Below are 24,728 nucleotides of genomic sequence, written 5' to 3' on the forward strand. Positions count from 1 at the left end.
GACAATCATTTTGACTCTAGAGAAGCAGCAAAGATCCACAGCTTAGGTGGACGAGTCTGTGGATAGAACAAGTAGTCTTGCACTCCACAAATCCTAGCTTTTATGGAAGAGAGGGGAGATTGTTGACTTGAATTAACCTGTAGAATATCTTATAATAAAAGTAAAAACTCCTAGTTGCAGTTTTGCAAGCCATTTAGGGGACACAACAGATGTATAAAAGAGGTTGCTCGGATCAGGTGAGACCATAATATTGAACTTATTAGTCCTCAGTGTGTTGGAAACTAACACAGTGTTCTGGTGGTGTCATTTTCTTGTAGGACGGGGTGTAAGGCTTGAGTTGAAGGTGGCTGGAGCTAAATGCAGGCCAATTCTGGAAGAAAAGTCTAGAGACCTGAAACTGAACATACAGCTAAGGCTACAATCAAATAAATTAGCAGAAGCCAAGCCCAGTCTTAAAGAGCTTCTATCCTGCAATATTCAGATGTATCCCTGCTCTAACACACCTGAAACAAATGGCTGAATCTCCTCACCACAGTCATTCAGCTCTACAGAGGTCCAGTAATGAGCCATTCTTTGTGTGCACCCCACCTCTCACCCAATGACTTCTGGAAATAGACACCAGCCCTCTGTGTCTTTATGTTTGTATGATGGGTAACAAAAATGTTTGACAATTAACCTGCAGAATATCTTATAATAAAAGTAAAGCTAGTGTTTGAATGTTCCACTTTAAACTCTTTCTTGAGTGACCAATATTTGAGTTTGAGTTGAATGGGGTTGTTCAGATTTCTTTTTATGAAGTACATTTTATATGTTTGAGAGCTGTTGTTATCAGTCACCTCACTCCCTCTTTTTGTTTGTTTTGCTTCCCAAATGTAAGGTGTTAATTTGTAAACAACCAGGCAAGTTAGTCTCATAATGTTTACTAGGGAAGAGGTGATGCATTGTTGCTGTTATTTTCTGTCTGAGGTGAGGAGGAGATAAACTGTAGCTCATGAGCTCTGCAGACACACCACTCCAAACTGCTAATCTACTCACGTTGCTGCTGTCCGCTCAGCTAAGTCATATGGCAAGTTATGTTGGAGCGAGCACGGTTCAGTGGGTGAGCAGCATCATATGTCATGTGGTGAACTGATCAGCTGTGAGATGAGCTGAGCTGCGCCTGTAGATGTGAGTACTCACCCTGTGGCGAAGGAAGGCCAGTTGGGGTTGTGGCTGTGGGGGTTGGTGGAGAGACTTCTGAGTCTCCTGTTACTTTTTTAGCTTAAAACTTGGCTGTTGTTATCTGTCTTGGGACTTGAAAACGTCCCGATGCCTGATGAAAGTTGTTTTTTTGCAAACACGAGGCTGGCAGCAAGTGAAGTGAACATATTTACTGCTGATACAGTGTTACAGTGAGTCTTTTTACAGCAGCAAAATACAAACGTAAGAGTCGAGCGTATGGTATGGTCATCTTCTTTGCTGTGTCCTGTCGCTCCTCAGACAGCCTAACATGCTGATTAATGAGTAGATTACTGTTTAATTGGAAGGGAAATGGTTATCATTTGCAATTATATTTAACATGCCTTCCTGATCCATTAGCTGGCAATGTGCATAAATTAACTTCAGCTTTAAAAGCTAAAATTGTCCTGACAGTGCGTTACATTTTAGCACCTGCTCCTCAATTACAGCTGGAGAAAAATAATAAACTATTTATTGCAGCATCATTTGAAATTCACATGCCTGCGTGGGCCTTCTCATGGCATTGCTTAGGCTGATATGAAAAGCTGAGTAACGTTTTGTGTGTGTGTGTGTTTTCTTGTTTACCACCAGCAGCAAATCACACCAGCAGTTTACTGTCCGTTCTTTGTGCTCGTCGTTGCCTCTAAAATTGTTCACTCGTCTCTGTGTCACTTTCTCTCCGTCCCCACATGAATCGCTGTGTTCTCTCTGCTCCCTGCAGCTTAAGAATGCTCCAGCACAGAGGCAGCAGCCCTGAGCTTAACTCAGCCTTTTATTGCAGTAACAAAGGGGCCCATGTCAGTTATTCTGGGCTAAGTGCTTCTCACAATCTGCTGTTAAGTGTTGGGAAAACGAGCCCGACAGCCTGCAGTGCTCCTGCGTTTGTAGTGTCCGTAGAGATCACAAAGTTAAGGACTCCCTCAGGGAGAAGAGGTAATTATCTATATGATAATATATATGAAGGCTTTTACCTCTTTTTACTCAGTGTTAAAGGTTAATTTTCATATTGATTGTACTCAATGTAACTGGTTGGTGATGGTCATACAGTGGCTTGCAAAAGGTTTTCTAACCTTCAAGCTTTGCCAGACTACATCCACAAACTTTAATGTATTTGATTGGATTTTATTAGATAGACCAACACAGAGTGGAGCTTAATTGCAAAGTGGACGAGTTTCACTTGGAAAATAAACCTTTCCTTCCCCCATTCCTTTCCAGCTTCTAATAGATTGCCTCATATTTAGCTTCTCTGTCTTCCCTTCAACTCCAGAACCATTTTCATTGTTCTGGCAAAAGAAAATCTGCCCCTAAGCATGATGCTGCCACCACTATGCTTCACCATGAAGTTGACGTGCTGCATTACTGTTTGGTTTGTAGGCCTGAGAGTTCAACTTTTGTTTTATCTAACCAGAATTTTTTCAAAATTGTTTGCTTTTTCCAAATAGTTTTCTTTGTGCTACTCTTGCACCTCCTTCTTGTTGCACAGATCTACCATGGGTTCGCTGGCTGCTTCTCTGATTAATGCTCAACTTGCTGAAGCTGTCAGTGTTGTAGACGGCCATGTTTTAGTGAGTTTGCAGTTGTGCCATGCTGTTTTCCATTTCAGATGATGGATTGACCTGCTCCTTGTTCTTCATGATGCTGCTTGTTCACACATGTGAGATTGTTGAGGTCTTAGAACAGATTATTTTTACTGATATTAAATTAAACACAGATGGACTATATTTTCTGATTAGGTGACCTCCTATGGCAGTTGTTTGATTCTGATTTTATTTTGTTGTATTTGAGTAAATGGGGAGTGAATATATTTGTAAATATGGCCTTTTCAGAGTTATATTTGTAAAAAATTAGATATCTATTGATTTTTTTCCCTTCCTCTTACAATTATGCACTACTTTTTGTTGGTTCATCACCTAAAACCACCCCCAAAAAATTCAAGAAACTTTGTGGTTTTAATGGTACCCAAAAGGTCAAAGGGTGGGAACATGTTTGCTTGCCACTGCATGTATTGAATACCAGCCGTGTATAGAGACCTGACTCATGAATAAATAATGAGAAGCGTCTCTCTCTGGCCTACAAGAAGTTGCAGGACTATTCTAAACAAGCTGAGTCCCCTCTTCAGTTTATACGCCTACAATTTCTACCACAGCCAAACACACACACCACCTTTGTCTGGATGTGTGTGTATTGCCTTCAGCCTCACATCTAGTTGTCCTCAACCTGATGGCTTAATGTTCCTGTGTTCCCTCTGCCTTTGAAACAAGCAGAGAAAGGAGCACAGCAAAGTTACATCATGTTTCTCTGCGTATTGTACCCTCTGCAAAGCCCTAATTATCCAAGCCAATCCTATTCAGTGTGTTTTTTGCCCAGCTATTTGCTCCTTTTTAAAGACTCTATACTTTAATAACCAACTTCATCATTTTATAATTTTGTATTTTGGCTTTTTAAAACTTCTTCCAGTGTCACTGGTCCTCATTAAAAAAAAAATACACAGAATGTGTGACATTGTTGTTAAAAATACATAATTATCTCAGATTTTAATATGACAACATCACAATACAAGAGTAATAAAACATTATAGACAAAATCTGAGATACCTGCAGCCCTCATAAAAACTCCGGTCTATGCAGCTGTAGAGGATGAAATTATAAATGACTGTCCAGCACAGTATTGTGCAGAACTGCACCGACTAAAATGTCATACAAGTTTTCTGGGGCATGCACAGAAGAGTTCTTCCTGCTGATACAAGACACAGCTTTCAGTTCCTACTGCCCTTCAGCACTTCCAAAGTCCCACTCCGACATGGTCTGTGTTAGGATGCATGTGTTCCTCATATCCTGTTGGAAGGTCATCCTGTCTGAAGACACCAGCATGGAGAGCACTTTCACTGTTATGACTTTGGGGACTCAGGTTTCCCTCCTTAAATCCACTTCTGATCGGTGATAACATCAGAAAAACATGACAAAGGCAAAGTTTTCTTCTCAGCCACTAATCACCTCACATAAAGAAATCTGCTGTGTTCAGAAAACCTCTTCACAATAACAAAACAGCAACGACACTGGGTTTTCTAAACCACATTATATGCAATTCATTTTCTATGCAGTCAACAGCTAATCACAGCCGTTCCAGATTCATAGTCCAGATTACTCCTGAAAATCCAACTCTCTAAAAAATGTCCCTATTTGAGAAGCTCAAGATTTTTTTAAGTAGGCAATTGTAATATTCTTTGTTTTCATGTTTATGCTGCTGTTGCAGGACACCCTTGCATATTGCATGGAATCAGATTTCCTACACCTCCTATGAAAAATCATTTAGACAGAGTGACAATATAATTATAGATAGATAATGTGTGAAAAAAATCATAGAAAAAATAAGGATCACTTAAATTTTTTGTACATTATTTTATTCAGAAGCCAAATACTAAGAAATGTATGAATGTTGCAATGCTTGCCTCTGTAAAATTTTTCTCTGAATATATAATTGCAACAACAGTCAGAATGGAGTTTTATTTTTGTCTTAGTTATCAGCTGTGCTGATTTACAGGTTTACTTGAGGAAAAATCATGTTCACTTTTTAAATCTTTCACAGGAAACATAAATCACAAAGAAAAAGCACTGAATTGGTTACCTTTTCATCCAGATGGAGTTCATTCATTCATTTCTTTACTCTTGTTGCCATGGTTATCTCAGTGTAGTGCTTGATTACGGGTAGAAACTATGGTGGAAAAAGAAAGAAATGCATCAGAATTGAATAAAGTCAGAACAAAGATAATGTTTTAGTTTAACACTTTTGAACATCCTTGTATTAATAAGCTTTTTTGTATTTTTGTAGTCTTTAAAGGTGAGGAAAATCAGCACTTCAAACTGGTACAATGATATTCACACGCTGTGTGTTTATGTGTTGTCACTGTATGAAATATTAATTGATCAGCTTAAAAGAACTGGAATGTTCCACCACCAACATGTAGATTATTTCTCTTTTATTTTATTGCATTAAATGATTCATGCAATAACAAAGCTCTATATTTCATTGCTACAATTTAACATTACTGGTGTTTATTCTATGTTCTTTTTTTTATCAAGTATGGACACGTTGTAGAGTGACGTCAGGCGCGCAAGATGACGTCACGTCATTGCCTGCTAGAGGGCAAAAAGCTGCTGGCAATGACTACCATTATTGGCTTTAGTTGTTAAGTTATCACTATAACGCACTAAATATTAAAAGTTCGCCTGACATATAAAAGGAAAAAGGGACGCGGTGCTTTGCTACTAATTGTCAACTATCACTATCACAACTAGCTAACAAGGTCAGGAAAAAGTTTTAATTAAGACAATAGCTAGGAAAGGAAAGTATCTTAGTTATTCTGGCTTGACTTTGACAATCGTAACATGTAGATGTGATGTGTTTCGGTTCAGTTAAAAAATAGAAATAGCCGACCAAAACACTAACTCTGACTTATCACTAGCGCAGGTGTTTAAATTAGCTAATAGACCACCGCCGTGTCAGATAAGCTAATAGCAGCGGTAGCTAATCCACCACAGTAACATTTAATTATTACAAAATAAAAATCAAGCCTAAAATCATAATACTGTAATGGACTGAATGTCCTGTTCTTTGTGTGGGAAATGTTTTTGAGAGTTGTTTTGTGTGTGTGTGTCAGTTGCAATGAAAACCAATGTTTGTGTAGCTAGCCGACATTGAGAGCGAGAGAAAAGTGGCTTTGCCTTGTTCTTCAACGGGTTTTCGGTGTTATTTTTACCTTTGCTGTGGCGTACTGGACTGAATGAATCATACCTACATCTCTAGGTTTCATTTAGTTAACGAAATACTGTAGTTCTACCGCGGCAGCGCGGCTCTGGGTGGCATGGAAAAGAAGTGTTTTTGCCCTCCAGCGTTTTGCGCATGCGCGAAATTTCCGGATGTAAACAATAACATGCAAGAAGTCCATAGCGTCCGTTTGAAAAAGAAAAAATGCCTGTTTTCTTGATGCCAGAAAATATTTATTTGAAGTTTTCAGACTGAACCCCTGCCAAGCAAAATGGCAAGGCGTTCGTTTTATTCTTTAGTATTTTTGTTTATTATTATGTTATAGTAATACTAAGATTAAATTTATTTGTGATCAAATGTGTTTGTCTTTGTTTCTATTCTGTGTTTGATGGCCACCAAAGAAATTAAGATGTTTCTTAAATAATGTGATCATGTTTTCATGAATATGACTTAAGGTTGCTGCTGGCAGCTCATTTACTTTTGTTTTTATTTTTTCTTTATTTCTTTTTGTTTGCAGGAAACAGTTGAATATGCCTTCCTCATCATTTTCACTATTGAGACCTTTCTGAAGATTATCGCTTATGGTTTGGTGATGCACCAGAATGCATATGTGAGAAATGGCTGGAACATGCTGGATTTTGTCATTGTGGTTATCGGGTAAGTCCTTGTGTCATTGATTGCTGCTTTTAACATTTTGTGCCTTTTATTTATGTATCAGGTCCTAAGGGTTTTGTTATTTTTAGTTGGGTGTTTTTCCTTGCTTCAGTTTGACAGTTTACAGTATTTGCAGGAGGAGAAGTTAAAGTTGCTTAAGCCTCTGCTCCGAGTGGCCAACTGCTAATAGAGCCCCTCAAACACCCACAGTATGTGACCCAGAAAAGACAGAGAGAATAAATCAGAGCTTTACCACCATTGGAGTGACTCACCATCTCTCCATTTTTATTCTCCTCTCCAACTCTCCCTCACATCTTTCCCTCTCCTTCACTCACTCTCTACCATCCTGCTCTGTTTTGTGTCTGCAGCTTGTTGGCATTAATACCACACGGTATAGTTTCTTAAAGCACAGGGAAGCACAAATTGTTATTTTTTCTTAGAATGTATATAAATGAAAGACAAAAAGAAATAAATATTAGCAAGTCTTGAAAATAGCCAGCACAAAATATGAAATACAAATTTCCCAAACTGAAATAATGGTTGTTTCAGTTTGCTCAAATAATTGTCACTTTGTACACACTGTTATGGAAACATCAGATGCATGCCTTTAAAGCTTGAATCTTTATCCATGTATTGGTGCAACACAGCAGAATGTGACCTTGGCCCTTAATTATTGCATTGCTTCCAAAGCAAGTAAACAAGATCCTTAAATTACAAAATAAATTGATGGTAACCAATACATCTTCCTTGTTAATATCATAGTTTCAATGGTTCATGCTGTTAGCTCCCCAAACCTGTCCACCCTTATTCCTGTCTCCTGCACACTCTCGTCTTATCATCTTTATCACAGCTTTTTACCCCCACCCTCCTCTTTCTTTCCTTTCCTCCTGCCTGTATCTCTCCTCTAATACGCACAGTCCGATGGGTAGCTGGGTCAGATCTCTGTCTGTGTGCCGCATGCGGTGTTGATCTGCCATCCAGTCACATGCAACGAAGGCTGCCTCTGCTATGAAGAGTGACTCTTGCTGCTATAAACCACCAAAATGACAAACCAAGATAATCCAGCTTGTATCTGATGTCAGAGGTGCAGTCCATTTTCTGACAGGGTTTAGTGCATGCGTGTACAGATGAAACATCTTTAACATTTGATGATTCATGGTTTATAGCAGATAAATGTTTTTGATGGAATATAGATAATGGTCTTTTTCAAATGGTATGAATAGAACTTTCCACTGAAACAACAATGTTTTCAAGTGAAAATTGTTTATGCTGAAATGTCACTGGTAAAATCTTAAATGTCATAACAAAAAATAAGAAAAGGAATTTTCTACAAAGGTTGATCAAGGCATAATGTAAAAATATGAATACTCCTTCTTGTATATTGTAACTTTAAAACACAAACTCCTCAATACATAAAGTAGGGTTCTATGTGATAGACAAAAACACAGCTGTGTGTAATTGTCAACAAAAAACACAAAATGTTATATAGTTTTGTGTTTGTATTTGGCCTCTGTGTGCAGGATCACCTCATCCTGCTGTACATATTTAGGGGTATGAAACTGAAAATTTTCATTACAACAGGAAAGATGGAAAACATCTGTTTTATCATCAGGATGATGTGTAGTGTATCTTTCTGCACAGTTTGGATCTCATCTGATCAGAAAACTTTCTTCCATATGTTTTCTGTCTCCTGATGATTTATGTCAAATTGCAAACTGGAACTTCTTATGTTTTTTTGTATTTTTTTTTTCTATTTGCTATTCTTCCCTTAAGGGTAGATTTGTGGAACTCAACATTGATAGTCTTTGTGTCAACAAGTCTCCCACCTTTTAATTTCAACAAAGGAAACTTATCTGTTAAACCAATTGATTTGTGTATCATGTACTCTTTATGTTACTAGAAAAGCTCAAATATATTTATCAACTAGGTGTTTGAAAACCTTCATATAAGATGCTTCAACTGCTGAGAGCTTGGTTCTTCTGTGGTTTCATCAATAAAAGAAAGTTGTCAATATGTGAGCTTGAGCCGATGTCTTGTGAAACCCCCACTGGCGGGTGTTTAGTCCAGCAGCTGTGACTCAGTGGAGCATAAGTTGGAGCAGACTGTGCTTAAAGGCCATCAGAACTTCTTCCAGCTCCTATCAGCAGCTTCATTCACTGTTTTAACTCCACCGCTTGGATGTGATAAGTCAAAATGATTTCCCCCTCCTGGCTAGGTGAGAAATCTCTAAGTTACACTCTAAGTGAGTGCAACAAAGTGTCCTCCTTCATTGTGAAATCTGATTCTACTCTGAGTCCTCAGTAGGAAGCAGTTATTATGTTGAATGTCTTTGCTTTTTTGCTGTTTTTAAGATACACAACTGATACATCTAAATAATTTTCATATTTATTATGATATAGACTCAAATGATCAATCCAGTGTCTAAGATGCTATTTTAGACATGCTGTCTTGTCTTGAAAGAAACAAAGTTCTCAGCCAGGAAAACAATGGTGTACAAATCCCATTAGCAAAACTATATAAAAGTGCAAATATGTTGTAGTAAACATACATATCCTTATACAGACATTTTTACAGTTTGCATCACTTTTTCATCTTGTAAGAATGCTGTAAAAATGGTGGTCCGCATACTGTCTGATAAGCTTATTGTCTTATTGAATATTAAAACCTACCTTTATTATTTATACAATAATTTTATTTCTTTATAAAATATTTATATTGTTTTATTACCCAGATGTAATTCTCAATAGGTTCTTTGAGAACAATTATCTCCCGTTTAATGTAGCCATAGTTACATGATTTCAATGGCTAGTGTGGAGCTAAGGAGGCCAAATATTCATCTTAACATTTCTTTAGAAGTGACCTGAATTATAGATGAATCATAATATCTGGTGTCCGTTTTTTTTGGCCTCGTCAAATAGTGTTTGAACAAAGCTCAAATACAAAAATGCTGCGTTTACTGTCCTAAAGAAATTGATAGAGGAAACTTGTTTTTGGTTGCAGACTCTTCAGTGTTGTTTTGGAATTTTTGACCAAAGAAGATAAGGGAGAAGGTGACAGAGAGAGTAGCCATCCGTCGTCGACACATGGCCACGGGGGTAAACCCGGTGGATTTGACGTTAAAGCCCTTCGAGCCTTCCGTGTGCTGCGACCCCTGCGGCTGGTCTCAGGAGTACCCAGTAAGTTTTCTACAGATACTTTGCATATTTTTGTGTGAAACAATTTAATTTCCTTATTCAGAAAAAAACAGAAGGTGAATAAATCCTCATGGCAAGTCCAGATTGTAAACGTTCAAATCCTGCGGACTTTTTACCAAAAACATTTATTCAGTATCTTCATCAACGCTTCAGGGTCAGGTGCTCAGTATGTTAAAGCAAAACGAGATTAATGTTTTTTAATAAAGGTACATGGGTTGTATTAAATGCACTTAGTGCATTTAATAAGTTTAAGTTTACACTTAAACTAGTGTTGCACTGCTCTAAAAATATATATTTTTAGCTAATAAACATCACAGGGTGCTGAAGGTTCAGTTGTATGACCCAAGCCATCAGGATTTGCATAAACGTTTTTCTTATATCCCCTGCAGGGTTGAAACTCTTTACCATCTGGTGCTACGTGTGTAAAAATTTAGCAATAAGAAACAGGAACACAAGAGCTCATCGTTTTGGCCATATCTTTATCATATGTTTGTTTTTCATTTTTGCTTAGGTTTACAGGTGGTGTTGAACTCCATCATTAAAGCCATGGTTCCTCTGCTGCACATCGCCCTCCTTGTCTTGTTTGTCATCATCATCTATGCCATTATTGGCCTGGAGCTTTTCATCGGTAAAATGCATGCAACCTGCTATATAGGCGGCACAGGTGAGACCTCTTGGTTTTCTTTTACTCATAAAAGCAAACGCAATTTTCAGTCGATGCAGCGTTATGAACAGCTTTTTCTGCTTTCCTTACCAAAAAACCTCGTTGAGGCTCTTTCTACATTTATTTCAGTAAATCATAATGTCATAGTGACAAAGTTAAAGGATTTGCTAAACATTTGTGAAATGCTTCAGGTTGTCTCCAGTTTAATGTTATAGTAATCAAAAGACTGTAGTTGTGACAATTCAGCTTGCTTTAATAAAATTTTATGTATTTAATTTTCTGTGTAAGGGAGTTCATTAACATTCCTTGACCATTCCTCTTTTTTTGATAATTAAACAAGTCTTAATATCAGACAAAATGAGCCTGAGTGAATACAAAAAGCCACTTTTAAATAAAAAATTCCTTTAAAAACTAGCTTTTTCATATGGATTCCCTGAAATGCCAAGAAAAATAAGCTTTAAAGTTGCATAAGACCTGAATCAGAGTTGCTCCTGGACTACGCCACACCAAAACCTAAGTTATCAAGAGGTGGACTTGGTGGTGTCCTCCTGATAACTATTCTCCAGAGTTGTCTGCTAGGGAACAAGTTTCATGGTTGTCTTAGTCCTGGAACAACACAGCTAGTCCTTACCTACACACTACCACCACCATTTTGGCTGCTGATATTGTTTGTTATTTTTTGATCATACGAAATAAGACTTAATGCACACCTTTTAAAAAAAAGTTGAAAGAATGCTTTCAAAATATCTGAGTGATCCTTAAGAAGTTTATTTTTTGTATATTTTTTTTCTTTTAGGAAATCTAGCATGTGTTTGTGTTCTTTTTGTTAGCTGTAGTTTTGACCTTGCATGTCTCTCATGGATGCAAATTTGGTGAATCTCTGTCTCAATGTTTAATCATGAAGAAAACCCTAATCAAGTCAAATTAGGCTGTCAGTGTCTCAGATGTTGTTCTTGGTTCATTTAAACTCCTGGATGATTTGTCAATATGCTGGCTTACCAAACGTTTTAAGAATGTATTCAATTTTAAGTACTGTTTAATGTTTTGTACATTTATTAATGATGCTTCTCATTCACTGGAGTCCTAAAAGCACAACTTTTTAACCTTTCCTTGTTCCCACGTGGAACTGTTTACAGGATTACCAGACAGGAAAACACAGAAACTCATTCATTTATAAGTAAAATAACATGGCTTAGTAACAATATGACATAATATCTTTCTGTAAACCAGAATGATGCTTGTGTTTTCAAGTCTGCATGTGGCCTTCTTAATGCTAAATGTAAACTGAGGCTAGAAATCAAAAGTGAAGATGACTTACCTTCATCTAAAGATGACTGACTGTGTCTTTCTGCAGATTTGGTAGCAGAGGATGATCCAGCTCCCTGTGCGATCTCAGGGCACGGGCGCCAATGCCCCATCAACGGCACACAGTGCAGAGAAGGCTGGCACGGCCCCAACGGGGGCATCACCAACTTCGACAACTTTCTGTTTGCCATGCTGACGGTGTTTCAGTGCATCACCATGGAGGGCTGGACAGACGTGCTCTACTGGGTGAGCACTGCTCTGGCCTCACATTTTGATAACCTGCGACTGACACACATGCCTTCAGCTTTGATGCATCCTCAAACACAGTAATGTGACTGACAGTGTGATGATGAAGGTGATGATCATTTCCTGAGGCATCTTTTATCACTCACATGTGATTGATTGGCTAAATGACTCAACACATTCATCAACCTATTAGTACTGATCTTGCGCTATCTTTCTTATGAGATCTGTTTTGAAAGAGACATATTATGGTGGATTTTTACAATCTTGCATAATAATTTCTTTTAATTTATTTATGTCGATGACTCTAATATGTCATAGATAGTGAAATACTGATTACTGGAGGTTGTGTCTAAAATATCTTAGGTAGATACACAGATTTAAGTTGCCTAATAGATATCTAGCAGTTAAAACAATGTAATTGAGGTATCATCCCTATAAATCCTAGACTTCACAGTTGTTTTTTCTCAGGCTTTTAATACCTTTTTTTTACATTTTGTCATGTAACAACTATAAAGTAAAAGCATTAAAATACAGCTCATAATAATGAGTAAAAATTAAGAATCGATCACCAATCTTTAAATAAAAGCTGAAACAAGAATAGTTTATACCAAAACTGGATTAATGCAACATCTTTTCACAGAAAAAGGGTAAGAGGAGGTTTTTAGAGCTTTTTCACAATGTTCATTATCACCTAAATGAAGTGAGATACTATGTTAAATTTGCTTGTAGAAGCAATGCAACAAAGAAAGCTAGAATAATTAAAATGAGTTTTGTAGTATGTCTCCTTTAAGACAGATGACTTTTTCAGCTTGATTCTGTCTTTTCCGCTGATTTTACTCCGTTTTCCTGTTTTCTCTCTTCTCTTCTTCTCCTTCCATGTTTGCCTTTCCAGATGAACGATGCTATGGGCTTTGAGCTTCCATGGGTTTACTTTGTCAGTCTTGTGATCTTCGGCTCCTTTTTCGTTCTTAACCTGGTTTTGGGTGTGTTGAGCGGGTAAGAGCCTTTTTCTCTTTGAAGACAGGGGCTTTCTGCTCTTTTGTGAGCTGGAGGTTCTCTGTTTTTTTCTTTGTTTCTGTGTCTGTTAACTGGCTGCTCTCGGCTCCTGTAGGTCAACGATGCCATCGGATTTGAAACGCCGTGGATTTACTTTGTCAGCCTGATTATACTGGGCTCCTTTTTCGTGTTAAACCTTGTGTTAGGTGTGCTAAGTGGGTAAGACACAGCGTGTGCGGTGGATTTGGTTTGCAGTGTGGAAAGCATGTTTCTCTGTTTGGGATAATAAATCAGTTTACCATTGTTATGGTAAAATTATGATAATCTAATAGCTGACCTTCAGAATAAAGGTGCATCCCAAAAGTGAAACTTATAAACATATGATATGGATTTGTTATACATAGGCCTGTCACAATAACAAATTTTGCTGGACGATAGATTGTCCCAGGACTTATTGCGATAAATGACAATATTGTTTTGAGACCATTTTCAAGTCATATATTAATAATAATGGCATAATAATGCAAGAACTCATTCTCTAAGATCAATAATCTGTAAATTATAATAAACATTTAAACAGTGGAATTGGAAGACATATAAAATATCCAAAGTAAAGAAAGAAAACAACAGAAACAACAAATAAAATTAATTATGAAGTCTATGTAAACAAAATTATCTTTCATAAGGGATAGTTGAGACCAAAACTTTTATCATTCAGTTTTTGGTAAAAAGAGAGAGAAAAGAGAAAAACGATAAATCAAGAAAATGAAAATTATTGAGTTTCTTTTCATTTATCATACAATTAATTGATTTATTGTTTATTGTGACAGGTCTAGTTATATAGTGATATATTTTAAGAACCTTAAGGTAATTTTGAACATTATAGATTATAGCTAATATAAACCAATGTTCAGGTTCTGTAACTCAGTATAAAACATGTTTTATACAAAAAGGTTTACCTGCTATTAAATTCACTCTTTGTTGAGGCTCTTCTTGCATGAATTACTGGATCAATGTGGCATGACATGGAGGGAAGCCCCCTGTGGCTCTGCTGTTGTGTTAGTGGAGCCCAGTTTGCAGAAACCTTCAGCAAGTCAACATGGTTGGATCTGGTGTTCCTGATCTCATCTTATATTTTCTCTATGGGATTTTGTTCAGGCTACTTTCCTGGGCAGTGAAGCACACTTAGTCAGCCTTTGTTTTAACTTCCACCTTTTTCCATCACATTTTTCAATTCCACTTAACTGTAAGTTAAATTTATTTGGATAAAGCACAAAAGGAATCCAACAGTTGTTGCCCGTGTCTTGGATCATGACTCTTGAAGCACTGAGTCCAGCCACAGCACACACTTGGTGAATCTACACCAAACGTTTGCATGGGCTTTGCTTCACAGTCTTTTTAGTGCTATTGTTATCATTGCTATTTGGACAACTTTTTATACGACAGGTTTTCCTTCCACTGAACTTCACATTGATAGACTCTGTAAGCTTCTTTAGCAGTGACACTTTGTGGCTAATGCTGCTCATGTAGCATGTCAGTGACTTCACCTGGAGAATTATCAACAATCTTGTCTATTCATTGGACATATTTTTCAGGAAGGTGATAGTTTTATGTTGAAATCCCTTTATTGGTGTTTTTTGTCTGTTTACATTAGCTATAAGCCATAATATTCACCATAAACAGAAAAAAGCATGTCAAAATGCAACCATGTATTAAATCTATAGTATTTCATTTCAGTAATCTAATTACTAAACATTTCAGAAATATTATTATTCACCTGTAATGTGCTTGTAAATTTCTCAGCTGTTTTGATTCTAAACTATTACATCCTGTCTATGACAACTGCATTGTGAACATTTCTGCCTTCAGCCTGTCCCAAGTCATCTTCTGAGAGAAAAATTAATCTTGTTCCTCGCCCTTCACTCCCTCTGCGCTCCTAAGCTCTCTCAAACCCCGGTTTGCTTTCCCGTCGCTACAGCGCCGGGCGGGGTGTTACAGTAGATTTAACTCTGGCTGGTTGACCAGTTGGAAGGAGAGTTTATTTTTCTTATTTTAGAAATCCATTACGGTTGCCAGAGCTGTCACACCAGGTGGACGAGAAGTTCCTGTAGATGGTTTTAAATTGATGTTATCTGTTTGCTTAAGTTTTCTATTACTTTACATCTAACGTTTTTCACGTCCTGAGCAGATTTCTCATTGGTTGGGAAATTTCTCTTTGTGCCTTGTGCTTTAGTCACCTAAATGTAGTCAGATATTTAACTTAGTCATTATAGCAGCCTAAATGTGTATTTGTCTTAGTATAAGAATTTTTCTTCTTTCATAGTTTCACTATTTCATAATTCCTATAAGCTATTATTTAATGTGAGTGTTTTCATAAAACTATCTGTCTGTAGAAATTTACCTTTTCTGTATGATTAAGACGATCGCCTCAAGGATACGCCACTGTACTGCTGGACTCTATTTATAGCACTGTGCCGTCTCTGTAAGGTGCACACCTCCCTCCAGTGGCAAGAGTAAAGAAAAACACAAACTGAAATATTAAGCCATGCCACAAAAACAATAAATCAGATAATTTAATGCTAGAAAACACAGATATTCTTTTGTGTGTGAAAGAGCCCCTCTTGTTTGCTGTGAACGCTTGTTTTTGTTTGTGTTTGCATTAACTCATGCAGATCTTTGTATGTGTATGTTTGTTTTTGTCTATGATTGCTGCTTCCATATTGCAGAGAGTTCTCTAAGGAGAGAGAAAAAGCTAAAGCTCGAGGAGACTTCCAGAAGCTGCGTGAGAAGCAGCAGCTGGAGGAGGACCTGAAGGGCTACCTGGACTGGATCACTCAGGCTGAAGATATTGACCCTGACAACGAGGACGAGGCTGAGGAGGGGAGCAAGCGAAACCGTAAGCAACCATCCTCTGCTTCCTCTCTCTCACAAGCAGCCAACATTGCTGAACTTGGATTATTAAGGAAAATATTCAGCAGCATTCATTTTTTTGTTGGCATGAAAGCTTTGGGCATCACTTACTGAGTTGCACATTTCCTGGTGACCAAATGAACTCGTTGCACTACAACCTACAGGCAAACGAGGCTCTTCAAACACAAGATGTGCAAAAAAAAAACTGAACTCCGGATGTTAGAAAATGACTGCCAGGTAGTATAGGTAGAATAAAATAAATCACATTGTTTTAAATTTATTTGCCAATAATATATAGTTAAATTAAAGGTTACACACACCTGAATATTTTCAGGAATTTAAAAAAAGTGTGTTGCTGTCAGCTCAGTTTCATAATCATCACAATTATTTAAGAAAAGTGTCCAAAAATATTCTGTAAATATTTTAGGTATTTTCCAGAGCAGTTAACTAAATATAGAAATTAATTGATAGTACTAAAGCAAATAATGTTGTCTTTGAGTTTTGCTTTAAGGCCCTTTTACATTTCCTCAGCTAATCTTAGGACTTTTTTAGACCAGGGGGTTTGCTTCGACTAAATCTTGACAAAATATATAATTCCATTGAAGAGGAAAAAATCTAACAAATGACTTTAGCAGAAGAAAAACTCTCAATCCAGATCTTCTTTCTTTAAGTTCCAAAACATGACGTAGAAGAGACAACATGCTTTGGCCTCACCTTGTATTTGATAATGGTAAATATAGCTTATTGAATCATTTGCATATTCATACATGAGCTCCAACTGCTATTGCCACACCCATTGCTCAGTTTCTCATTCTATATTACTTTTTAAGTTTCACATGCAGCATTACTCTGAATATTTTCCCAAAAGGCCAATGGTCCACACCTTTTTCGCTCAAAAATCCATCTTCATCCTGCTTCACGTGTCAGTCGGGTCTCCATGAGTCCCTATAGCTAACATGTTCGCATGTTGGTCCAGGTCCTCGTCACTTCCAGATGCTTCCTGTGACTAACTGCTCTCCATTGTTGTTCTTCTGCCCAACTCAGTGTCTGCAGTCCAGTGTGACTCCTGCTGCTTTTGTCATTGTTGGATATTGATATTTTGAATACTGTTGTTGTCCTGTGGTGCTTGTCTGCTCTGACCCATTTTGATAGCACCCCACTCTCGCCCTCTTCCCCGCCCTCCCCATGTCCCTCTGCTGTGCCGTTGTGTCTGAATGCATGGGGGCTTGCATGCATTGCACATGAAGGGGTGACTCTGGCTGACCTCACCGAGAAGAAGAAAGGAAGGTTTGGGTGGTTCAGCCAGTCGTCCGACACTCATGGTAAATCCTGTGGTTCTCCCTCCAGTGTTCTCAAGCTTAGTGTGTCTGTGTATGTCCAATCTGTATTTGTCTGTTGTTTTTATCACATTATGTAAATAAATAACCCGTGCTGATATTTAGTAACAGTTTTAGGTATGGATTGTCCTAGGAAAATGCTGAATTACTGAAAATATCATGTTATCCCTACACAGCAAGTGAAAAACAAATTATCTCTGGTGATCTGCTACCTCACAATATATATAAATACTTATTCTTATCCTTTTGGGTTTTTTTGTATCTGTTGGTGAAATAAACTTTCTTTAGTTTCTTAAAAAAGAGCATTTATTGTATACTAAAGTCAGAGAATATGCTTGAAAACTCATATTTTATATTCTGGACCTTATGTTTTAGAAAGGGAGAGAGATAGTTTTCCCCCTTTGGATGGGACTCTTATTTTTATGCATTAAAATTAACTTTCTTAAATGGGATATTTATACACAGATACATGCTGTAACACAAGCTGCTAAGATCCAATCTCATAGCCAGATGGCACACATTGGAATTACATTTTCTAAATGATTATAGTAAAAACCCAAAAGCTTTGAAAAGATGAGTGGCTGATATTACTTTGCACCATATGCTGCAGGCTCAGGCGAAATGCAGTTCCTATTAACCAAAGCATATCAAGATAATTAGGGTACTTTATTCAGTTTACCTTGAGGGGACATGGTGTGGCCAGATGTCTTTGAGATAGATAAAACTTTTAAAACCTCTAACCTTTTGCTACTGATGCTGTAAAGCCAGTTGTATAAACACTAACCTTAAGCACAGCTCTTCATTTTACATACTGACAACACGGATCATTTAAATGCATCATTATAATTTTTTATACAGATTCCAGTTTCCAGTTTTTGAAAAGCTTTGACCTTGTGATACCAATTCTGACAGATTTTGATTCCTTTCCCTTTTAAGAACTATTATTTAAGACTATATACAATAAGATATTGTATATAGTCACTTAAATAAAAAGTGTAGCCCTTTTTATTTAAGTGGCTATGGTTTACATAGAACTTTGTCACTGAAAAAAAGAGTTTTGCTAATACTTTCAAACATTGACAAAATAATTAGAGTTCAATCTTCCAAACAGTCTTCACTAACAGTAAGTTATGCTGTTAATGTGATTAGCATCACAAAACTAGCATCCTTCTTTGTTATTCTGAGAATATGCAAAATGTTGGCCTTCAAGCTGTGTGAAAGTTTTTCTCTCACACAGCTTGAATGAACCACAGCTTGTTGACATGTCGAACAAAATACCCTCTTTCATCTCTGCTTTCTCTGACTTCCTTTAAACTCCTCGCTGGGACTAAAAATAGCTAAATTAGGTCCCTTTTAATTAGTAATATCACTGAAGATTGTAGAGGCAGTTATCAACTTGACACGATGCATTCACTGATTGGGAATAAAATTGTATTTTTGAGTTTTCAGCAATGTGATCCACAATCAAAACTTTTCAAGATGAAAATTTCCTCTTGTGTATTTACTACTAATAGTACTATATTACTTATAAAATCAGCACAGACTGGTTTACTGTATGTTTGTCACTGTGCATGGTTTACTACTGGACAGCCTAAAGAATACACCTTCACTTCCTTATCCTTTCCCTTAACCTTACATGTCAGCCAATAAATGAGACTGTTTTTTTGTGATAATAGATCTGTGCACAGTAGCAGCCACTTAACATACTTAACACCGTGTGCCCTAGTTTAAAAGCAGAAATCTGAATATGGGAAACGGGGCTAAACCCAGATCATGACTCCAGCAGTCAGCACTGTTTTCAGAGCTGAAAGCTGTCTGAAAGCTCAGGAATCAAAGACAACTTCCCCACATAAGCTCAGCAGAAGCACACTCCTCACCTGAATTTAAGAACTGAGACATTTCATACGACTCATCAAGTGTCGCCACAGTCTGTCTTTATATTGTAGTAAACCAAGTGTAGCAGCATTTCAAAGACAAGTTATAGGAGCTCTGAGCTACTCTCTCCAATGTCTTCCTTGTTATTTGTATTCATTTATTTTTTTAGTATTGGTTGTCCCTGGTATAGCAGCTGTGTATTTGCCTGTAACATGACTGCCTTGCATCACCTTCAGGATGATACTGATGGTGACAGAAACACAGCTGCTCCTTTTTGTTTCTATGGATGCTCTTGTTGCATTGCAGTACAATCAGAGATCTCTGACTGTCTTCTATTTACTGTTCAGCAGTGATTTAACGCTTTCAAGATTTTCTTTAAACTTTAAGAATTATGTGGATTAAGCATTTTATTTCTATTTGCACTTTTTGGTTTGTATAATTAAAAAAAACAAAAAACAAGCAGCATGTGATTTTATAGTTGCTAATGGTTGTTCTGTGTGATGCTGCAGCGAGCGTTCCAGCCAGTGAAACAGAGTCTGTGAACACCGAGAATCAGAACGGAGAGGAAGAAAAGACACCCTGCTGTGGACCTTTGTGGTCAGTAAAGAGCAACTTGCAGCTAGTCCACATTGCTTTAAACCTTTAACTCATAATGGGTTTTCACAACTTTTATCTCTCAGTACTCCTAACAGCTTTGTAAATTAATTTTTGTTTTTTCTTTCAGTCAGAAAATCTCAAAGTCAAAGTTCAGGTAAGTATATCTTTCAGGTGCATCTTCTAGTGCAAAAAGCTTCTGGTATAAGTTGTGATCGTATGTGACTATTAGCCTGTTAGCGGCTTTTGCTTTACTTTATACATAATGAATTTTTTTCCCGGGGATGATAAATTAGCAGCTTTCATAAGGTCAGCATGTACCTTAAAGTATTTTTATAGAAAAGCCTTACTCAGTGTTTTTAGCTCATTTGCTGTTCAGTATGACTTGCAAAATTCTACTCACACTTTCCCCTTGAGGATTGTGCTGTAGTATCAAGACTGCATTGTGTGTATTTTCTTATCTTAAGGTTTTATTTATCATACCCTCTCCTCTTGTAGTCGGCGCTGGCGTCGCTGGAACAGGTTCTGCCGCAGGAAGTGCCGTTTGGCTGTGAAGTCAGTACCTTTTTACTGGCTGGTCATCATCCTGGTGTTCCTCAACACACTCACCATCTCATCGGAGCATTACAACCAGCCTATGTGGTTAACACAAGTTCAGGGTACGATCTGAATGCACAAATATGTCTGTCTTCTAACAAGAACCATCATCACAAATTGTTGGGGGGGAGGGGTTGAGGATTTTTTATGATAATCTGGGTGACCGTTTTCTAAATGCTTTCTCCAAGTGCTACCTAGAGCAAAACAGAGCAAATAATACAAAGTAGAGATGATGGGAAATATATAATAGAGGATGAGAAACATGAAAAACAGAGAGACATGAAAAGATTATAATGGATGGAGGATGAGATAAATAGGGATTAGAAATAACTGAGATAATAGGGGAGGAATGAAGTTTGTACAGATGTGGGATGAGAGGGATGAAAAGAGATAGTGAAGAGTGATAACAAGAGCAAATAAAACTAGCAAGAAGGGATAAAAGGGATGAATAAAATAAGGATGAAGGTGTGAAAGAGAGAGATAAAAGAAAAGAGGGAGGAAGGATGACAGAGTTACAGAGAAAGAATGAAAGGGTGGAAGAAAGAAAGGTTGAGATCAAAAGATTGTGATAATCGCTGCTAATCAGGTTAACCTGATAGAACAGCTTGAGTAACAATGATGTGGATATTTCATTTGTCATATGGATATACATTCAGCTGTGCACCGGCCTACACTGAACTCAGTCTAATTGTGTTTATGTACATTTTTGATTTGATCTTTTTGTCTTTTAATTCTTAGTCCTTAATGTTTGTTTTTTTATCTCGCACAAAGCATGTTTTATGTTTAAGAGACATCCATGTGATACAAAATAATATCGGTTAGCGTAAGAGAACAAAGAAATATACATATATTTACACTCCAAACACTGATTGTCTAATTTTTGTTGAAAACTTCCTCATTTGATTGTTTATTCTGTTTTTAATCAAGCAAGTTTAAATCCACACTGTAGTTATGTAGTAACACTGAGTTTTCAATGAAAAGATGCAAGTATTTTTTCTGATTAATGAAAATTACTGACAAATTGATTAATTCCATCAAATTAAATTGACAATGTCTTTCTGAAGGTTGAAATTATGTTTATATTTCTTTCAGATGTGGCGAACAAGGTGCTGCTGGCCCTCTTCACATGTGAAATGCTAGTGAAGATGTACAGTCTGGGACTCCAGGCCTACTTTGTGTCCTTGTTCAACCGCTTTGACTGCTTTGTGGTGTGCGGAGGAATCACCGAAACCATTCTGGTCGAGCTGGAAATCATGTCTCCTCTTGGGATTTCTGTGTTTCGCTGTGTCCGTCTCCTGAGGATCTTTAAGGTCACGCGGTGAGTTTATTTTGTTACTCGTGTTTGTTGGTGTCTCCCCACTGTGCTGTTTATCTATTCGAGTAATCTCTTGTTTCAATCGGCCCTCGCAGGCACTGGCAGTCTCTGAGTAACCTGGTGGCATCTCTGCTCAACTCGATGAAATCAATTGCTTCCCTGCTGCTGCTCCTCTTCCTCTTCATCATCATCTTCTCCCTGCTGGGCATGCAGGTGTTTGGTGGAAAGTTCAACTTTGACGAAACCCAGACGAAGAGAAGCACCTTTGACAACTTTCCTCAAGCCCTCCTCACTGTGTTTCAGGTATTTTTTTATGATTAGACTTTATCTAACCAAAGAAAAGCTTGTTTAGAGTCTTTTTTTTAATATATTACCCTGAACAACACAAATATAAATAAGACACAACAACTTCCAACAATCAAACTACAAAATGTTGGCATTTTAATTCAAATGAAATTACAATTATATGTTTCAGCCTCCAAGTTATGGAGATTTTTGGCATCTATTCTGGACCATATCCTTCATTTTCCTGTCTTTTAAGTTCCTGACTTTAGGTGCAGCACATTTAAAAGCATCTTTCTTTTTTTTTTACAGAATTTATATGAAGTTTATTACTGACAAATATTGACTGTGTGCTTCAGGCAGTGGAAAACCAAAGAGAATTTATGTTCAAGTCACACAGGGTTTGAAATATTTCTGAAACCAAAAGTTGGAGTCAGTCTTTTTTGTTGTGGATATGTTGCTATATACTGGGTTGCAAAAGTATTCAGTGTTTTTTAATGTTTCCACATTTGGTGGAAGTACAAATACAAAACTTTTGGTGGAATTTCATAGGATAGATTTGTAGGATAGAAATCTGAAAAGTGTGGCAGGCAGATGCATTCAGCCTCTTTGAATCTCACTAAGTACTATCATGCATTTAGATCCTGACTGGAGAAGACTGGAACGCTGTCATGTATGATGGGATCCAGGCGTACGGAGGCCCCTCCTCCAGCGGGATGGTCGTGTGTTTTTACTTCATCATTCTCTTCATATGCGGAAACTGTATCCTGACTCTTTCTGACACTCATGTTGCTACTATTTAATACTGTTTGGATTTAAGCACTGCAACAATGTGGTTTGTGGAGTCTTTCTTTGTTTTTAAATCAGGTGGTTATTCTTTACTGACCTTTTTGCTCAGATATCCTCCTGAATGTCTTCTTGGCTATCGCTGTGGACAACCTGGCAGATGCAGAATCACTCAACACAGATGAAGGAGACAAAAAAGAGTGAGGACCTGATCTTACTATTTCTTTCTACCATATTTTTGTTTATTATTATTATTGCCACATGTATAGAAAAAGTACCTTCAAAATTTTCCTGTAACTTACAGGGACAAAAAGGATGATGACAAAGATGAAAAGGTATTATCACATTTCGTTCAGCCACCAAACAAAAACTAATATACTAATTTATTGTAATACAATTGTCCACATTTTTGGATATATTTTTATTATTAGGAAGAAGAAGAAGAAGAGGACAATGATGACAATGGAGGAGATGAAGAAGACCCAGAGGTTCCATCAGGTCCTCGGCCGGCCATCGCTGACCTGGTAAAGAAGGAAAAGATCATTCCGATCCCAGAGGGAAGTGCCTTCTTCATCTTCAGTAACACAAACCCGTAAGACACTTAAATCATCAGTGAACCGATGCTCACCCTATAAAACAAATAAATATTTTACACAGCATTGAAGATTCATTACACATTAAATCACAAAGTTTCATATAGTGTCTTGCTGATATGTGATTAGCTATTTTTCTTTCTTCCAGGGTGCGAGTGTTTTGTCACCAACTCATCAACCACCACATATTCACCAACCTCATCCTGGTGTTCATCATGCTCAGCTCGGTGTCGCTCGCTGCCGAAGACCCGATCCGGAACTTCTCCGCCCGCAACATTGTAAGTCTGCAAAGCTTAAACAAAAAATTATATCCACAACTGATACACATTTAGCACAGACCAGGGGAAGAAGTAGCTCTTTGGATTAATCACTTGTCAGGTAATAAATGTTGTTTGACACTTGACTCTCCTTAGTCTCGTCAAATGACCCCACTCTTGGTTTTTGCATGTTTTAGCTCTCTGAGTGTAAAGCAAATATATACTTGAGTCCTTGAGATTCCAAAGCCTTTATTTTTTACCTGACAATTTTTTTTTTAACCTTCCAATTATTGAATTGTTTTAACATGTGATAAATTACAAATGTTCTTTTTTTTGATAAATAATAGCTGAATATATGAAAGAATAGATGTTGGAATTTTGTGGAAAGAAATGATTCCTTTTGTGTGTATTAATCCAGTGAGAGACAAAAAGTCGAGTTTTACAGATTACTCTCACAAACCACTGATCATATTTTGTAACAATTAGATTTAACTTAAAATCATATTTTTGTATGAAAACTGTAATTTATTAAAGCAAAGTTGGCATTTATCTGGCATCATGTCCTTGAAGACGCAGCGAGGAGGTCATGGCGGAAACCTTTTTTGTAGCAGCATTCATAATATTGATACTGCTTTAAAAGAAAAAAGAACTGCATTTGAGGACAGAATCACATGAAAAAGGCACAAAATGTGTTAAGCAGCGTACAAATGTGTGCTACAAAAAGATTAACAGTAAAATAAAATAAATTAGATAACTTATAATTACCTAAGAACTGATAAACTTATATAAAGGTGGTAAGTTGATAAGTTATTCTGTAAAAATCTTCATAAAAAATAATATTCTTTTAGAAAAAATGTGATTGTTGTTTTTAAGGACCAGAATTACTCTGATTAATACGTTTATGTAGATAATACAACTGTGAAAATGGGAAATAGTGGAGCTTCTTTTGCACTGTTTGAGTAGAGTTATGTTAAAAGCAAGTATCTTAAGCAACTTTAAACATTTCTGTTTAAGAACTCACACATTAGATTAAGCTCTCTTGTAGATCAGTTTCTAAATATTTGCTGGGCAATCCCCTCCAATGTTTGTAGTTGTTTTTCTCTGTAAGCCTAATTTTTACTGGATTCACAAAGTAAATTGC

General features: G+C 37.1%; 1 protein-coding gene across 15 annotated transcripts in view; it reads left to right on the plus strand.

Annotated features, from left to right (window-relative positions):
- Positions 1-24,728, plus strand: part of cacna1da (calcium channel, voltage-dependent, L type, alpha 1D subunit, a) — a 75,291-nt gene that overhangs the window by 15,035 nt on the left and 35,528 nt on the right. For 10 of the 15 annotated variants that reach the window (XM_028002860.1, XM_028002868.1, XM_028002859.1 and 7 more), the window contains exons 4-20: positions 6,500-6,639; positions 9,637-9,812; positions 10,342-10,494; positions 11,849-12,045; positions 12,938-13,041; positions 15,768-15,937; positions 17,199-17,273; positions 19,673-19,760; positions 19,888-19,914; positions 20,256-20,416; positions 21,447-21,672; positions 21,765-21,972; positions 22,593-22,713; positions 22,850-22,937; positions 23,042-23,072; positions 23,169-23,329; positions 23,479-23,608. In XM_028002860.1, the coding sequence (XP_027858661.1) occupies positions 6,500-6,639; positions 9,637-9,812; positions 10,342-10,494; positions 11,849-12,045; positions 12,938-13,041; positions 15,768-15,937; positions 17,199-17,273; positions 19,673-19,760; positions 19,888-19,914; positions 20,256-20,416; positions 21,447-21,672; positions 21,765-21,972; positions 22,593-22,713; positions 22,850-22,937; positions 23,042-23,072; positions 23,169-23,329; positions 23,479-23,608 (2,256 nt within the window). The remainder of the gene's footprint in view (positions 1-6,499; positions 6,640-9,636; positions 9,813-10,341; positions 10,495-11,848; positions 12,046-12,937; positions 13,042-15,767; positions 15,938-17,198; positions 17,274-19,672; positions 19,761-19,887; positions 19,915-20,255; positions 20,417-21,446; positions 21,673-21,764; positions 21,973-22,592; positions 22,714-22,849; positions 22,938-23,041; positions 23,073-23,168; positions 23,330-23,478; positions 23,609-24,728) is intronic. The other 5 variants (XM_028002865.1, XM_028002872.1, XM_028002873.1 and 2 more) reach the window with 1 other exon arrangement.

This window comes from Xiphophorus couchianus, chromosome 20 (assembly GCF_001444195.1).
Source record: "Xiphophorus couchianus chromosome 20, X_couchianus-1.0, whole genome shotgun sequence".
Classification (NCBI taxonomy): Eukaryota; Metazoa; Chordata; class Actinopteri; order Cyprinodontiformes; family Poeciliidae; genus Xiphophorus; species Xiphophorus couchianus.